This window comes from Perissodus microlepis, chromosome 7 (assembly GCF_051167445.1).
Source record: "Perissodus microlepis isolate ML-2025 ecotype Zambia chromosome 7, ASM5116744v1, whole genome shotgun sequence".
Taxonomy (NCBI): Eukaryota; Metazoa; Chordata; class Actinopteri; order Cichliformes; family Cichlidae; genus Perissodus; species Perissodus microlepis.
In genome coordinates this window covers 9,845,789-9,862,652 of record NC_140467.1, presented here as the reverse complement: position 1 = coordinate 9,862,652, position 16,864 = coordinate 9,845,789, and the positions used below count along the sequence as shown (strand labels likewise).

General features: G+C 41.2%; 1 protein-coding gene across 1 annotated transcript; it reads left to right on the top strand.

The window, feature by feature from the left end:
* Positions 1-1,122: 1,122 nt before the first annotated feature.
* On the top strand, positions 1,123-15,186 carry elapor2a (endosome-lysosome associated apoptosis and autophagy regulator family member 2a). Its single transcript, XM_084933275.1, has 22 exons — positions 1,123-1,420; positions 2,946-3,066; positions 4,388-4,577; positions 4,658-4,805; positions 5,325-5,414; positions 6,061-6,166; positions 6,266-6,418; positions 7,708-7,796; positions 7,904-8,084; positions 8,183-8,311; positions 8,823-8,913; positions 9,029-9,131; positions 9,218-9,355; positions 11,373-11,636; positions 11,724-11,897; positions 11,991-12,174; positions 12,836-12,932; positions 13,019-13,120; positions 13,218-13,344; positions 13,721-13,899; positions 14,214-14,382; positions 14,492-15,186. Exons 1-22 carry the CDS (start codon positions 1,325-1,327, stop codon positions 14,558-14,560), a joined length of 3,000 nt encoding a protein of 999 aa, XP_084789401.1. The 5' UTR covers positions 1,123-1,324; the 3' UTR covers positions 14,561-15,186.
* Positions 15,187-16,864: the final 1,678 nt, after the last annotated feature.

Sequence of the window (16,864 nt, the reverse complement as noted above, 5' to 3'; positions counted from 1 at the left end):
AATAAGAAAACTGTTAAAAAAAGAGAGAAGAGACTCATAATGTGCATTTCTGTTACACCTACAGGCACAGAGTTGTTCTGTCAGGCTGCTCTTCCGTGTTTTTTAATGCGGTTTGGTGCTATGGGTGTAATGCACACCCTGACAAATTGAGCCAGGGTGTTATTATGAAACATGCATGAGCTTTTTTGTGTAGGGATGTAAACAGAGACATACAGGCTTAGAGGGACTTTATAGCCAAGAATAAAAACATGCAACCAAATTATATCCATTTCATTTTCAGGTTGACATTATTTGGAAGCTTTAGAAATCTTCTATCTGTTAGGCCTTCAATAGTAACCCGAGTCTGACAAACTCTACATGTGTTCAAAACCAAAAAAATGAGCACAAACCAGTTTTTCCATGTCAGACACATCAGCTGCAAGTGCTACACTTACTATGTTAGACTTTCAGAGTTGCACGCCGAACATTTATCTCCATAAATTTCTCACTTCAGACACAAAATAAAAAAATATAAATTTGATTGTTATTGCACAGGCAGTAGATAACGTAACACAGCTAACCAGAGCCGTCCCCACAGTAATGTTGCAGAGCTTTGTTTCCCTCTGGTGGTCAGTTGTGTGCATGACTGTCACTAGTGTTTAATATGAACATCGAATTGAAGCTGCTCGCAAGATCATGAAAAAATCCTTTCAAAATGTTGTGTGCCCAAAAAATTGCTGCTCGTTTGCCTTTAGCCACCAGTATTATAATTAATATACTACTAAACGCTATATTTTGTATATTTAAATGTTTTTATGAGAGCCAGATTTTTTAATTAAAAAAAATTCTTTATTTTTTATGTAAGCAACACTTCAGGAGGACCAGGAGGTTAAAAGCATGAATCAAAGATGCGCAAAAGAAAGAAAATACAACGACAGCAACAGAAGGCAGCATTACTTCGCCTTCAAATTAAAGGAAAACTGGGGGCTTAACTTCTGCAGAGAACATTTATGCGTTCCTAAACACATCCATATCACAAAAATGACATCATACAAAATGATGCATTTCACTAAACACTACCATCACAAATCATCAACCGTACGCGCCAATCTTTATTTTGAAAACCTTAACCGGAAGCCCATTTTTTTTTTAATCCTACACTGCTTGAATCTGATGAGGCATCCCTGGAGCGCGCAGCGTAATTGCAGGTGGAAAGGCTGGGAAGCAAGAAGCGATATAAGCAGGTGTCAAGCCGGGTTCGGGTTCATGATACGTTCCGTTTTTCTCCTGGATTTCGGTTGTTTTTGTGTGTTTGTGTCCCCCCCGCCACCTTCGATGATCCACAATGCAGACCTCAGCTTGGCTCGTCGGTCGTTGCGCTCTCATCCTCTGCGCGCTCCAGCTGATGGACGGGGCGAAAGGACAGAAGCAGTGTACTGAGGTGAGGCTACAGTCAATCAGTCTGAGCTGTTTATCGCTATATCAAAATAACTGACTGTTTATATAGAAAAGAAAGAAAAGGCGAAAGGCTGCTGTGTCTGCCCACGCTTGAGCGAGTTTTTAATCTAGTGATCGAACAGTAAACACGATTAAACATTGATGTCACATTTCCGGGTCGATTTACGGTGTAGGTTTGGAGTCCCACTTTATAATTTGCAGCATGTGTGAAGACGCACACATCAGCACTGCTTTCTGTTTAAATAACGCGAACAACATGGAGGAGTATGAATCACTGTTCAGGTCTGGTGTTTGTTGAACTTCACCAGTCTGTGCTATTAAGTTATCAGTTTCCTGCATGAACTGGCTTTTCCTTCCCTCTGGTCTGGCACAGCTCAACACGTTCTGACACTAGGTTGGCAGCACACACACACACACACACACACACACACACACACACACACACACACACACACACACAGAGAGAGAGAGGTGTCCCAAGATAGAGGAGCAACATTCCTCTAAGTCATTCTCTTTTTTCACACTGACAAAGAGATTACTGCGGGCCTCCAGTTTGTTCCTATATGGTGGTTAAATCATTGTGCAGCTTTAGCTCTTCTGGGGAGGGTGAGATTTACCAGAGCTGATATTTACGCTGAAAGAAATTTATTCCGAAGAGGACTTTGCTGAATCATGGTGTGAGATGAATATTGAACAGCTGCCACATCAGTGATTGACCACAGCTCTTATGGGAGTCGCAAGAGATAACGAGGGTTTAGTGTGGCACAGTTCACAATCCTGTATTTATTTTTTGTATCACTACAGCAGTAAAAACAGTTTGTGTATTAATATGCTTGATTTAGCCTCATTTCTTGTGACCTTCGGAAAGCGTCTCTGAGCTCTAACCTTAGACCCACTTAAAACCAGGGAAAAAAATCACTCTGCACACAACAGCCTGCATGTGCCGGGGTGTCAAAATCTGGTTTGGCTCAAGGAATAGCATTATGTAAACTGTCAGAAATTAGGCCACCCGCCTCTGTAGACACAAGATGAGGAGAAGTGGAATCAAGAACACTGGGCCAGTGCTTTTCACTCATGGGCCACAGATTAAAACAATTACATGCAATAATCGAATGTCTAAGTGAGCCTACTTGAAATGTTAAAAGCTGCTGGTAAAATGACTCAGCCTCTTTCACCAGCAGCCCACTGCTGCCATCTCCCCTACTCCTATCACCATGGAGATGGTTTGTTGTGACCAGGGGCAGAAGAATGGTTTTAGCTTTAGAGATTACACTGTGACGGGCACTCATGTTTTTCAGCCAATAGCAGCTGGATTCTGTAGGAATTCATTGTTAGTAGCAAGCAGTCTGCTCTGATTTGCTGGTGATTCTTATCTGGAAGAGATGATTCTGTGCTTTGGTTTGGGTGGAGATGTTTGCTGACCTGCCTCTGGCCTATGTTTACTCAGGTTTTATGTCCAAGCCTGCTATGTTGACTGACTTCTTATGTTTTGTGTGTCTCCCTGGCAGACTGATTACTACTTTGAGTACACGGAGTGTGACAGCACAGGATCTCGGTGGAGAGTGGCCATCCCACAGCACCCTGGGGCCTGTACTGGACTACCAGCGCCAGTGCGAGGCACAGAATGCAGTGAGTTAAGTGTGCGTGTGGAAAATGACTGAAGCTGATGTGTGTATGTCACCTTCTTATCAGTAGCTGGAACTTTCACCACCACAACCTGACTGAGTGTGTTTGGACGTCGACCAACCATAGAGTGAAGCTACAGGCCAATAACCTTGGAGCAAAAACGATGTTACATAATATCTTTCTGTGCTTGCTACGAAACAAGGCACATAATTCATGGCACGTGTTGATGAAGGTTAGTGGTTGTTTAATGTGAAGTGAAAGGACAGGGAGATGTTAGTGTAGCTCCAAGAATGCACAGGTGCTCACTGACAAACATGTGTCCTTCAGGATGTTAACTCAAGCTCGTTTGGCGCTTTTTATTGGGCCATGTAGCTAACCTTTCCAGTCGATGCTAATGTATTTTTTTTTCTTAAGTAAAAATGCGAGTCATAGGGAGTGTTTTTGGTAGTTTTTGTTTGACACTCTTATCATAATCGAGCCAAGATGACACCGTTTCAGTACATGACGGAATGCTCATGTTGGTGGTCATACAAGTTTGGTCTTTATCATTCACCTGTACAGGTTTGCCCAGTGCTTTTATTCAACACCACCTCACTAATGGATCAAATTCAACAATAGGGTTCATGGATGCTTTCTTTTCTTTTACTGTTTTCAAACCTACATGTGTTATGTATGCATAAATTGTTTGGAAAAAAATATTTTATTTATTATTTTAATAATAATAGTGCCGTGAACTGGAATGCACTGAAGACTGAACTAACAAAATGCTTTTCATATCAGCACTGTTTCTCACCTTTTGTTATTTTAAAAACATTTTTTGTTTCCTTCTTCCTTCTCAGACCTCTATTTATATACACTTGTGATCTCATAGGTTCGTCATCTAATTCTAACTCGCATATGATATTTCAGTGTCATTCACTGTATTGAAATGCAGCACACCGCCCACTTAATGAGCTTATCTGTCACCAGTTGTTATGTGTAACTACCAAAGTGCCTGCCAGAGCAAACTATTTTTACATCTAGCCTTGAAGCAGTTGCATGCTCTCACATTTAGCATAGAGAAGCATCACAATGCCATTAGACCAGAACAGGTATAAGGAAAAACTGTCCTCATACCTGTTCTGGAGAAATGCAGAGACACAATGGCTCAGTGAGGGGAAAACGAGTACAAAGACGCTGTGTAACAGATGTAAGAATGAAGTTTGTCCATCACTGGGGTTACATTACATGTAATGGCTGATGCGACCATGCGTTTTGCTGTAGAATGTGAAGAAGGTTGGTAAATTCAAAAACTGTTTTCTTTCTCTTTCACTGTGTCCACTAGCCTTCTCGTGTAAGGCTGGAGAGTTCCTGGAGATGTCAGCTCAGGAGTGCACTCAGTGTGCAGCAGGAAGCTACTCCCTCGGTAGCGGTATCCGCTTCGACCAATGGGATTACATGCCTATTGGATTTAGTAGCCTAGCAACCTCCCTGGAGAACAGCCTACCGGGTTATAACAGCCTCACCTGTAACAGGTAATTGAGTAAGACATTTAAAAAAGGGAAAAAGTTGGGAAAAAATACTATGCTGGATTTATTTATTTTTTTTCTTGTAGCTCTTCCTGGGTTCCTCAGGGAAACTATCTGGAGTCCAACAGGGATGAATGCACAGTCTCTCTCATCTATGCTGTGCATCTGAAGAAACAAGGCTCAGTTAGCTTTGAGTACCAGTATCCTGACAGTAACCTGCTATTTGAGTTCTTTGTGAGTATTCGTTGCCTTTCAGTGGAAACACCTGCCATCACTTCATTATTAACTGTAACTGTACAGTACTCTCTGTATATAGTAACCATTGTCCTTAATGTAAATATGTAAGAAAAATTGTGTATGTTTCTGTTCTGTGTCCTGTGTACTGTTTGTTTGTATATGTGTCTTTTTGGCTGCTGTTACAACCAAATTTCCCCTTGTGGGACAATTAAAGGATTATTCTATTATTATTGCTTGTATATACATCTGTCTGTGCTATTTTATTTGTAAGAAGCCTGCAAGAGCTAATTAAAAAGTACTATAGATTGTGCTCAAGCTAAAGCATAGTTACATAGTTTTCTTACAGTTAATTCTAGTACTTCATTTTTTTGTATTTTCCCCTGTCCACTTATCCTAACACAGCATTAATGTAGTGATGCGGTGTGTATGCATGAACATATAAACCATGCACAATGTTGTAACTGAAAATTAGTGTGAAAAAAGGGGGAAGGTTTTGATCTGCTTGTGTGTGTTTAGATCCAGAATGACCAGTGTCAAGAAATGGCTCAGTCTGATGACAAGAAGTGGCTCAAGCTCACCAAGCATGGCGAATGGGCAACTCATACGGTAAATGTCTCACAGAGCAAGACGACGAGTAGACAGAAAGGGCAGGTTTTTAGCCTCGTTCTTCCAAAACAAATGTATTGTGTAACATCCACCGAGCGGATAGCAGGAAGCGTGTACACAGAAAGGAGCTGGCATCATTTTATATTGTCTCCAGTAATTTTCCACTCATGCTGTAAATGAGCTTCTGCACGTACATATTCTGGTTTCTGCATTGTGAATTAAAATGTACAATTAAATGTAATATATGGATCTTCTTGAGATAGGTTTCTAGTGGTGGTACTGCTCCTTGCTTCTTCTCGCAGGTTAGATTAGAGTTGTTTGGTTCAAGAAAATGTTCCACATTGTTCTGCTATTTTAATTCCTTAATAAGAAAAAAAAAAATATGAATTTACTTGCGTGGCATTATATGCTATGAAAACAAAACAAACAATCTGTATAAAGTTACTGTTGTCCTGCATACTTTGCAGTTTATGTTTTCTGAACTTGTGCTGTTAAGCTTTATACTTCATGAGTAGATGGCTATAGAGTTACAGCTTAGCTGCTGCAATTAAGCTGATCGCATATAATGACCTTTCTTAATTTTCAGATAGAATATATTATTAATATTTAATCCCAAGCTGATGATGCATTGATATGTGTATTCTAGGTGAACCTGAAATCTGGCACCAACATCCTTTACTGGAGGACTGGTGGTGTTACGATGGGAAAAAAAGTGGTGAATCCTGCACTGCTGAAAAATATTCATATTGAGGGTTGGTGCTTACTTTTGCTTTTTTCTTTTTCTCTTTATAAAAAATGACAAAAAAATAGATCAAACAATTACTTCTTTCTATCTTTTCTGCTCCGCTCAGGTGTTGCCTACACATCAGAGTGTTTTCCGTGTAAGCCGGGATCTTTCAGTCGAGTCCCTGGCTCCTCCTCATGTGAACCCTGTCCTCGGGACACCTATTCTGGCCATGGTGCCAGTTCCTGCACTCCCTGTAACACTAGCACTCAGTATGCAGGTATGAATAAAAAGCTAGATTTGCCATTTCAAATCTGTTTTGAATCCTAATTGATATCACTGCTATTCAGAGAAGCACATCTAAAGGATATAGATAGAGCTTGTCCTATTTTTATGTCACAGTTGTCAAACTTTAGAAAAAGAAACACAGTGAGCCCGTGTGATCGCAAGGGAATAGCAGGTTTTGGCAACTGGGGCAGCAAAAGTAATGCTTGATCTTTATGTTAGTATATTTGCTAACATATGTAATATGATAGGAAGGCAGCCAATGCACTAGAATCTTGAACTAGAAGTTTAGATTTTTTTCCCCAGGGGGTTTGAACGAGGACTTTTCAGTTAAAGTATTGTGGTTATTTTATTTGTATGATGTATCTTGTAACATACTTTTACATACTGCTACATAATGTTAACATACTTTTTGAAAATGTATTTAGTTGGATCTTTCTACTCAAGTGATTTTTAAAAAAAAATTATTCACTTATTTTTAAAATTGGCCTGTACCATATTAAATAGGCACATCTCAGGATAAATATTAAGGACTGCCAATAAGTTGCACTCCTTTGGATTATGAACTAAATATGACACAACCTACTCCTTGCCTGGGACAATGATTGGCCATTTCTTGTAGATGCACTGTTGACCGATATGTATTTTGATGTTATTTTTTAATATTTTCTAATTGAGCTGTTCTCAGTGATGTGTTTTGGTAAATGGTAAATTGACTGGTTCTTATATAGCGCTTTTCTACTCTGTCTGAGCACTCAAAGCGCTTTATACAACTAATTCATTCACCCAATCACACCCATTCATACAAGCACTTCTAAGCTTAAGTGCTAAGTATCTAACATTCATACACATTCACACTCCGATGGATGCATCGGAGAGCAACATGGAGTTAGTATCTTGCCCAAGGATATTTGGCATGCAGACTGGAGCAGCCTGGGATCGAACCACCAACCTTCTGGTTAGTGGCTGATCCGCTCTGCCACCTGAGCTTAACCTCAGAATTCTTTCTTTTGTCTCAGACTTCTGGAAAAGAAGAAAAAATCACATGCCCACTTTTTTTTTTCCCAGTGGCCCTAGTCCTCTTTCCTAGCTAGATCATCCAGGGAATAAACATATTTTATTTAGTACATATTTTGCAACTGTTGCTTTGCTAGTGTTGTATCCATATAAAAGGGGGTGGGGTTGGGGGGGGAATCGATTCTGCTTAAAATTGTTTTTAAATAATTATATTTGCTTTATATCTCCTATGCTAATATTAATATAATGTATCCCCACTTTTCCTAGCTGAGGGATCTGGCTCATGTAAGGACAGACCTCCCTGTTCCATGAAGGATTATTTCCAGATCCACACAGCTTGTGACCAAGAGCGCAAGGTGAGAGAAAAGAGGCTACCTCTTTACTAAAGAGCCTGTTGAGACTCGCTCTATAATCACAGTTTGTCCTTTTTATTCCAACTCACACCTTTTTTATCTGATTTCAGACACAGGTCATATATAAGTGGGTTGAACCTAAGATCTGTCTTGAGAATGTGACTGGAGCTGTGACATTGCCTCCAAGTGGAGAACGAGAGCCCTGCCCCCCCTGTAACCCTGGTTTCTATAACAATGACACAGCCACATGCTCACCATGTCCACCTGGGACCTTTTCCGATGGCATGAAACGTACTGAAAACTTTCTATCTTTCAGTCCTCATTTGTCTTCCACTTACCTTTTGTTTCATGCGGTTTCCCAATTGTGTTTTTCACTGTTTGTCCCCCAGCATGTCAGCAGTGTCCTGCAGGCTCTGAGCCCACCTTGGGTTATGAGTACAAATGGTGGAATGTTCTTCCTTCTAACATGAAGACTTCCTGTTTTAATGTCGGCAATTCCAAGTGTGACAGTATGAATGGTAGGTGTTTATGGCAAGACATGCTCACTTTTGCTCTTTCTCTCAATTCTGGTCTATTTTGTCACTGTATTGTGTGATGACTCCGATGAAATGAATCAAAAAGCATGGCAAATATTTGGCTACCATTAGCAACACGACACTAACCGCAACACCAGCAACACCCACACGACACTAACCGCAACACCAGCAACACCCACACGACACTAACCGCAACACCAGCAACACCCACACGACACTAACCGCAACACTGACATGACATTAACTGCAACCCTGACACCAAGGCACCCCCACCCCACCCCCCCCACCCCCAGCAACAACAAAAACATCACCCCCTATGACAACAATGATGCCAACAGCTCTTCCTTCTCCTCCAACAAACTAGTTAATTGTGCTCATGGGGAGGAGGTGGGACGGTTTATCTTTATTTTAAGCAAATACACCAGAGTTCATGCAGTTTTCTAAATGTCTATACATTATTATACTATATTTATTTATTTATTTTCATTTTCAGGTTGGGAGGTTGCAGGTAATCACATCCAGGCTGGAGCCGGAAGCTCTGATAATGATTACCTCATCCTCAACCTCCATGTTCCTGGATTCAAGTAAGGATAGTTGCTTTGAGTTTTTTAGCCTCCACTTTTGCCACTGAGCTATTTCTTTCAGCTGTGACTAATTCCCTTCTTCTGTCTTCATATGCTTCTGTTTATTTGCCATCAGGCTTCCTACTTCAGTGTCGAGTCATTCAGGGGAAGAATTTGGTCGCATTACATTTGAATTTGAAACTTCTTGCACAGCTGACTGTGAGCTCTACTTCATGATGGTGAGAAGAGTTACTGACATGATTGCTGCTCTGAAAAATGTTACCATAGATTTTCAAACCAGAAATTTGTCTAATGAATCTTTTAGGATGTAAACAGGAAGAGTACAAAAATAGTGGAGTCTTGGGAGAAAAACAAAACAAGGCAAACCTACACACACATCATGACAAAGAATGCTTCAGTTTCCTACACATGGGCCTTCCAGAGGACTAACCAAGCTTCAGATGTGAGTAGAAGTACACAATTACACACAGATATGAACTAATTTAAACTACATTCACTTCAAAGCTGTCAGTGAATGATGTTCATTAATACTTTCCATCCATCCATCCATTTCCTTCCACTTATCCGGGGCTGGGTCATTAGGGCAGCAACCTAAGCAGAGATGCCTAGACCTCCCTCTCCCTGGCCACCTCCTCCAGCTTGTCTGGGGGAACACAAAGGTGTTCCCAGGCCAAATGAGAGATATAATCTCTCAAGCTTGGCCTGGGTCTGCAACGCAGCATCCTCCCAGTGGGTCATGCCTGGAACACATCACCCTGGAGACCCCAGCAGGCATCCTTGTCAGATCACCTCAATTGGCTCCTTTCGATGTGGAGGAGTAGCAGCTCTACTCTGAGCCTCTCACGGATGGCCAAACTCCTCACTTTATCTCCAACGGAGAGGCCAGCCACACTTCAGAGGAGGCCCATTTCCGTCACTTGTATCCACAATCTCGTTTTTTGGTCACTACCCAAAGGTCGTGAGCATAGCTGAGGGTAGGGACGTAGACCGGGAAATTGAGAGCTTAGCTTTTATGTGCAGGTCTCTCTTCACTACAACAGACCGGTACAGCATTCGCATCACTGGCGCTGCAGCACCAATCGGTCTGTCAATCTCCTACTCCCCTCTCCCCTCGCTTGTGAACAAGACCCCAAGATACTGACCCAAGGCACTCCACTTGGGGCAGAAACTCGTCCCTGACCTGGTTTAGTATGGACATGGCACCCTTTTCTGGCTGAGGACCATGGCCTCAGACTTGGAGGTGGTGATTCTCATCCTGCCGCTGGAGGCCACCGCCTGATGAAGTCAATGGAGCCACATCTGCGAAAGGCAGAGATGAGATTCTGAGACCACCCAAGTTGAAGCGTTCTGTCACTTGGCCTAGAAATTCTGCCCATTTAAATTATAAATTGAATCTGTAACAAACGGCAACCCTGGTAGAGTCCAACACCCACTGGGAACAAGCCTGACTTATTACAGGCTATGCAGACCAAGCTCTTGCAATGGTTGCAAAAGGATCAACTGGCTCAAAGCAACGGGCCAGACACCCCATACTCCTTAAACACCTCCCACAGAACATGGTCAGATGCCTTCTCCAAGTCCACAAAACACATGTAGATTGGTTGGGCAACCTCCCATGCACCCCCAAATATCCTCAAAAGGGTAAAGAGGTGGTCCAGTGTTCAGCGACCGGGACAAAAACCGCATTGTTGCTCCTGTGTCCAAAGTTCAGTCTTTGTACAACACCCAGAGCCTTTAGGAACCTCATCCACTCCAGGGGCTATCCCACCAAAGAGTTGTTTAACTGCCTCGGTGACCCCACCCCTGGTGATAGATGACTCGTCCCCCTCCTCCCCGGACTCTGCTTCCTCTATGGAAGATCCCACAGTCTTCTGTTTATTTGCCATCAGGCTTCCCACAGTCCCACCTGAGCCAACTCACCACCAGGTGGTGATCAGCTGTCAGCTCAGCACCTCTCTTCACCCAAGTGTCTAGCACATACGGCTGCAGATCTGATGATACAGTTACAAAATCGATCACTGACGTGTGGGCTAGGGTGTCCTTTAAAATTATAAATATATTTATGTATTATTAATTAAATTAGAGTTATATATAAATATATAACTCTAATTTAATTTACCTCAAATGTTTTAGTTATCTCATATAATTGCAAACCTTATTACATATCATAAAGTGCAAAACTGTAAAAGAATAGCAGTAACCTTTGCTTCTTGTTTTTGGTTTTAAACTGTCTTTGGTTGCTGTTGTTGTCGTTGTGTTGTAATTTGTGCAATAGCTAATAAAATCTGAAATGACTGAGTTCTTGAGGTCAGACCACTTTAGGCACACCAAGTACTCCCTTCTTTTTGGTTCTAAAGATAAATTCTGAAGTGTCATTCAGTGTCTTGCACAATATATCAACACTGGAGATTTTATTTCATGTCATCTAGCTGATGTGTATTTATCTCTCTCTACCTAAGGTACGACAGTATGTCAAAGATGTGGCGCGAATCTACTCCATCACTGTGAGTAACGCGGTGGATGGAGTGTCCTCTAGGTGTCGGGTTTGTGCCCTCGGTGCACAACCGTCCAGCTCTGCGTGTGTGCCGTGCCCACCTGGGCATTACATAGATGCAAGTACGAGCCAGTGCACAGAGTGTCCACCTAACACATACCTGATGCCTCACGCTGCACCAGGCCCTGATGCCTGCAAATCCTGTGGACCTTCCAGCAAAAGTAACAAGGTTTGTTGCTGTGATTGAGAAAGAAATTAAGAAAATTCTTGTTATCAGTACTGCAGTACACCAGATACCTGTGTATTTGTTTTCCAGGAGCACAGCTTATGCTATAGTGACTGTCACTTCACCTACACAGAAGGCAATGCCACTCTGACTTTTGACTTCAGCTCACTTGGGCCAGTGGGGTCACTGATGAATGGCCCAAGCTTTACCTCAAAAGGAACCAAGTACTTCCATCACTTCAATATCAGTATCTGTGGAGGAAAGGTCTGCAAAGATGAAAATGCGCAGAAAATCCTGCAATTTTAAATGTGTTGTGCACAAATTGAATGTCATTGCAATTTTCTCTTTTTTTTTAAGGGTCAGTTGGCAGTATGTACAGACAATGTAACAGACCTATCCATCACCGACTCCCAGAGAGAAAAGGAAGGGCCCAATGCCATCACGACCTTCATCTGTCAATCAACAATAATCCCAGCTAGTGGACGAGGATTCCACACAGCCCTCTCCTCGCAGTCCATTAACCTGGCTGACACATTTGTTGGTTAGTGAGCATCAAACACAGACGGTGGCAGTGAAGGGGATTGAATTTAGGATTACTTTTTTTATACCTCTATTATTATTTTAAAAGAATAAAATAATATGTGATAATAAGTAAAAGGTGGCAGCACGGTGGCACGGTGGTTAGCACTGTTGCCGCACAGCAAGAAGGTCCTGAGTTCAATTCCACCATCAGGCCAGGGTCTTTCTGTGTGGAGCTGATGTTCTCCCCGTGTTTGCATGGGTTCTCTTCGGGTGCTCCGGCTTCCTCCCACTGTCCAAAGGCATGCACTTAGTGGGGATAGGTTAATTGGTTAATCCAAATTGCCCATAGGTGTGAATGTGCGAGTGAATGTGAGTGCGAATGTCTGTCTGTCTCTGTGTGTTGGCCCTGCGACAGACTGGTGACCTGTCCAGGGTGTACCCCGCCTCTCGCCCTATGACAGCTGGGATAGGCTCCCCGCGACCCTGAAAAGGATAAGCGGACGTGAATGAATGGATGGAAGGAAGTAAAAGGTCCTTTTTTTGTGGGGATCATTACTTGTATAATATAAAAGGTCTTTTTTTGCTTGTCTTTAAATGTTAAACTCTTGTCATAGAAAAGATTAAAGACAAATTAAAAGTAGACATATTATTAAGTAATACATTTCTATAAATATTAACAGGGGCAACTGTGGATAACAACCTTGAAGGAATAAGTGTAACACCAGATCTGTTTCCCAAGACCTCCAAGAAAGTCCCTGATGTCAACTTTTACTACAGGTGCCTATCATTACGGGCATTATTTAAAGAGTGAAAAAAAAAATCAGTGCTTTAAGCTTCTTGCTTTCTGTGCTTTTTGGTGTAAGGTCTTTGGAGACAACTTCATCTTGCGAGTCGGGTCGGAGCGTGGTGGTGACACTTCGCTGTAACCCAGACAAGAGCACTACGGGGGAGCTCTCAGTACCAAGGTCTTTCTCATCAACGTTTCTCTAATTTTCATGTGTTTGTCACTGTTCTGTGCTGTGGTCCAGCTTACTGAACAAATTGTGCCTTTGGCTATTTCAGTCAGTGCCCTGCTGGAACGTGTGATGGTTGCACCTTTCAATTCTTATGGGAGAGCTCAGGGGCTTGTCCTACATGCACAGAAAGAGACTATCATCAGATAGAGGGAGTCTGCAAGGGAGGAAATCAGGTGTGTGTGTGTGTGGACATATACTCGTCTATGAGTACTGGATTTTTCTTAAAGGCACGTTTAATGTGAATTAAAACAGACTGTGTACTGCAGCTTTCATTTGAAGTGGTTTATATTCACCTCAGCCAGCCAAGCAACCAAACGGGTTATAATTCCACAACTGTTCATGCTAACAAGCCTAAAGGTTGTTAGCATCCAAAATATCCATGTATGTAGAAAAATCCCACAAAGCTTAAAGTCAGCACTATAACAGTCTTTGTTTCACTTAAAATGCAGGTTGCTGGAATGAAGACAAACCTATTGAACACTTCAAATTTCATATTTACACTTACTAGTGTATGCGCTGTCCCATTCATATGTGTATATCCACCCTTAGGACTTGCTGTATGTGTGGAATGAACCAAAGCTGTGCATGGGTGGTGTGCCCTTGCCTGCTAAGAAAACACAGACCTGTGAGGGCATTGAGTTCTGGATCCAGCTTGGTGCAGGACTGGGAGCTTTCACTGCAGTGTTGCTTGTTTCCCTGACCTGCTATTTCTGGAAGAAGAACAAACGGTATCTTTAGCCTCTTGTTCTTTAACTTCTCAAATCATTATTTAATTACATTTTTTCTCATTTTCCCCTTAATTCCCCTTAATATTCTCCCTTTCTCACCTTCTTCCTCATCACTGCTGTAAGATTTTAGTTTCACATGTTTTGTTTTTCTCCTTTTTTCTTTCCTTAACTTTGTCTCTTCTTCTCCATTATTACCAAATCCCATCTCTTGCCATTCTGTCTCTGTAACATCACAGTATTTATGTGAAGATTCTTCGTCTTCTTCTTCTTGTAAATTTCTGCAGTATTGATTCTGTCACTTGTCTCTGTGCAAGGTTGGAGTATAAGTACTCCCGGCTGGTGATGTCTGCTAATAAGGAATGTGAAATGCCAGTGGCTGACAGCTGTGCTGTGATGGAGGGAGAGAATGAGGGAGACATGGAGGATGAAGTTGTATACACAAAACCTTCTCTACTTGGAAAACTCAAAGCCATAGCATCCAAGGTGAGAGACACAGTATCACTATACTTTTAAAACCACAAAATTCCACAGTGGTAAAAAACAAACAAACTATATAGTGTTGCAAAATAATTCTCTTTTCGTTTTCATTTAGAGAAATGGAGATAACTATGAAAATGTGCAGCTAAATTCGGCTCATTCCAAAACATTGGTGTGGAGCTAGAGTGGAAGAACCGTGAAGGGGGCTGAGGGGAGAAATCAGACCCTCAAGAGACTTTGTGACCCCTATCTAACTATCCCCTTTATAAGCTTTGATACCTGGAACACCAACTGTTTGTATGTGCACACACATATAGACACAACATCAGAGCCATGCTCAAACGAGTCACACTAACCTGGTGGCCTTAAAGCTTGGTACGATGGAGCTGTCCAGACTGTGAAGCAGGTGTGTGACTGACACTTCCTGATAGCTGTCTGATTCTAATTTATTTTAGGAAAAAATTGATAGAAGAGCTCAGGGTAAGACAAAGACCTATTTAAGATGTCCTGTTTTGCTATTTTTCTCTCTTCAGTTTGCGTATCGTCCAATATTTCGTTGATACCTGTGGTATAGTTCATCTTCAGGAAAGCTATGATTTGCCTTTCCATATCCCACAGATGTTTACACAGATTGGTTTATTCTTTTCATGTACAATCATTATCTTATGTTTTTGTTGGGTTTTTTTTATTTGAAATTATATAATGAAGAGAACTACTGATCAGTTGAAATTTGAATTTGCCATATTCTGTTTGGGTTGTGGTGTGGACTGTTCATGTACATCAAATAAATCATGATGTATTTATGTATAACCTGACTCAGTTTGATTATCTTATTAAAAAGCTGCTGAGAAATTAAGCAATAAATACATTTGAGTTAAGATTAAGTCAAATGTATTTGTTCAATACTATTTAGACTCAAGATACTTTTGCATGCTTTGCAGACTGAAAAGAGGAATACAAAGAGACATTTAAAACATCTGTAAACATGTGTACAAGCTTGCACAAACAGTCATTATTAAAATATGAAGACATTTCACAGATGTCCAGTTATATAGATCTGGTGCACTTGCTTCTATTTTAATGGGATTGTCACCAAAAATTCAAGTTGTTTCTAATACGGCCTTAGTAAAAGCTATGTCAAATCGTCAGTAACACTATGGGGGGGGTCCATAAAAAATGGAACTGGCAAACAAAAATGTAACTCGTGAAGAAATATGCACTCATCAACCAGTTTGTTAGGGGATCCTATTGTCAAGATGACCTGCTGAAGTTCAAACTGAGCATTAGAATAAAGAAAAGAGATCTAAGTGACTTTGAATGTGGCGTGGTTGTTGGTACCTGACGGACTGGGCTGGTTCACACACAACCATCCTCGAGGTTTACATTTCCCCACAGAGGCAGTGCTTTGTGGGGAAATGCCTTGTTGATGTCAGAGAAGAATGGCCAGATTACTTTGACCTGATAGGATAATGAGAGTAACTCAAATAACCACTTGTTAAAACCAAGATACGTAGAAGAGCACCTCTGAATGCACAACATGTCACAGCTTAGAACAGATAAGCTGCAGTAGCAGAAGGCCACATTGGATGTCACTGTTTTCTTTATCATGACAGTGAGTTCAACGTACTCATTTGGCCTCCACAGTTACCAGATCTAAATCTAATAGAGCACCTTTGAGTTTTGTGCAACGCCAGATGCAGGAGATCATTCTGCATCACAGTGGTGATGTGTTTCAAATAAGATCATTTTGAATTTGATGGGATCAACATATCTCCAAAAAACTTGGGACAGGGTAATGTCCCCATTTCATTTAACAGCAGCTTGTAATTGTGAGCAAAGGAGACCATGTGCTGGAATTTTTGGGAGAGGTGATAATGGACTCAATAGCTGCTCACCAGTCCTGGGTCTTTTTATTTGTATTTTTGGTTTTCTGGTGTGAGAAATATTTGACCCATGTTATCCTAAAAAATAATTTCAAATTTAAAACAATCTAACCACAAATGGTGATTTCCATGTTTTCTCAGTCCAGTATAAATGAGCCTTGACCCAGAGAAGACGTGTGTTTCTGGATTATGTTTGCAGTGATTTCCGGAAGTGTTCTCAAACAGTGATTTCCATTATAGAATCATATTTGTCTGTTAATGCAGAGCTACCTGATGGCCCAAAGATCATGAGCAATCAATACTTATTTTTGGCCTTTTGCCTTGCCCAACAAGATTTTTCTGGATTCTCTGAATCTTTTGATGCACTGTAGATAATGGGTTATTGAACATCTTGCATTAAGGAAAATTATTCTGAAATTGTTCCACAATTTGTAGATGCAGATTGGTAAACATCTGCCTAGCTAAGATGCTTTTTTTTTTTTTTTTAAACAAAAAATACAGAATATGTTACTCACCTGTTGCACAATTAATTCTGCACAATTGCAAAATGTTCCTCCAGATATTTCTCTTTAGTTCTACTTATGTTTCCAGCCTTTTGCTCTTGA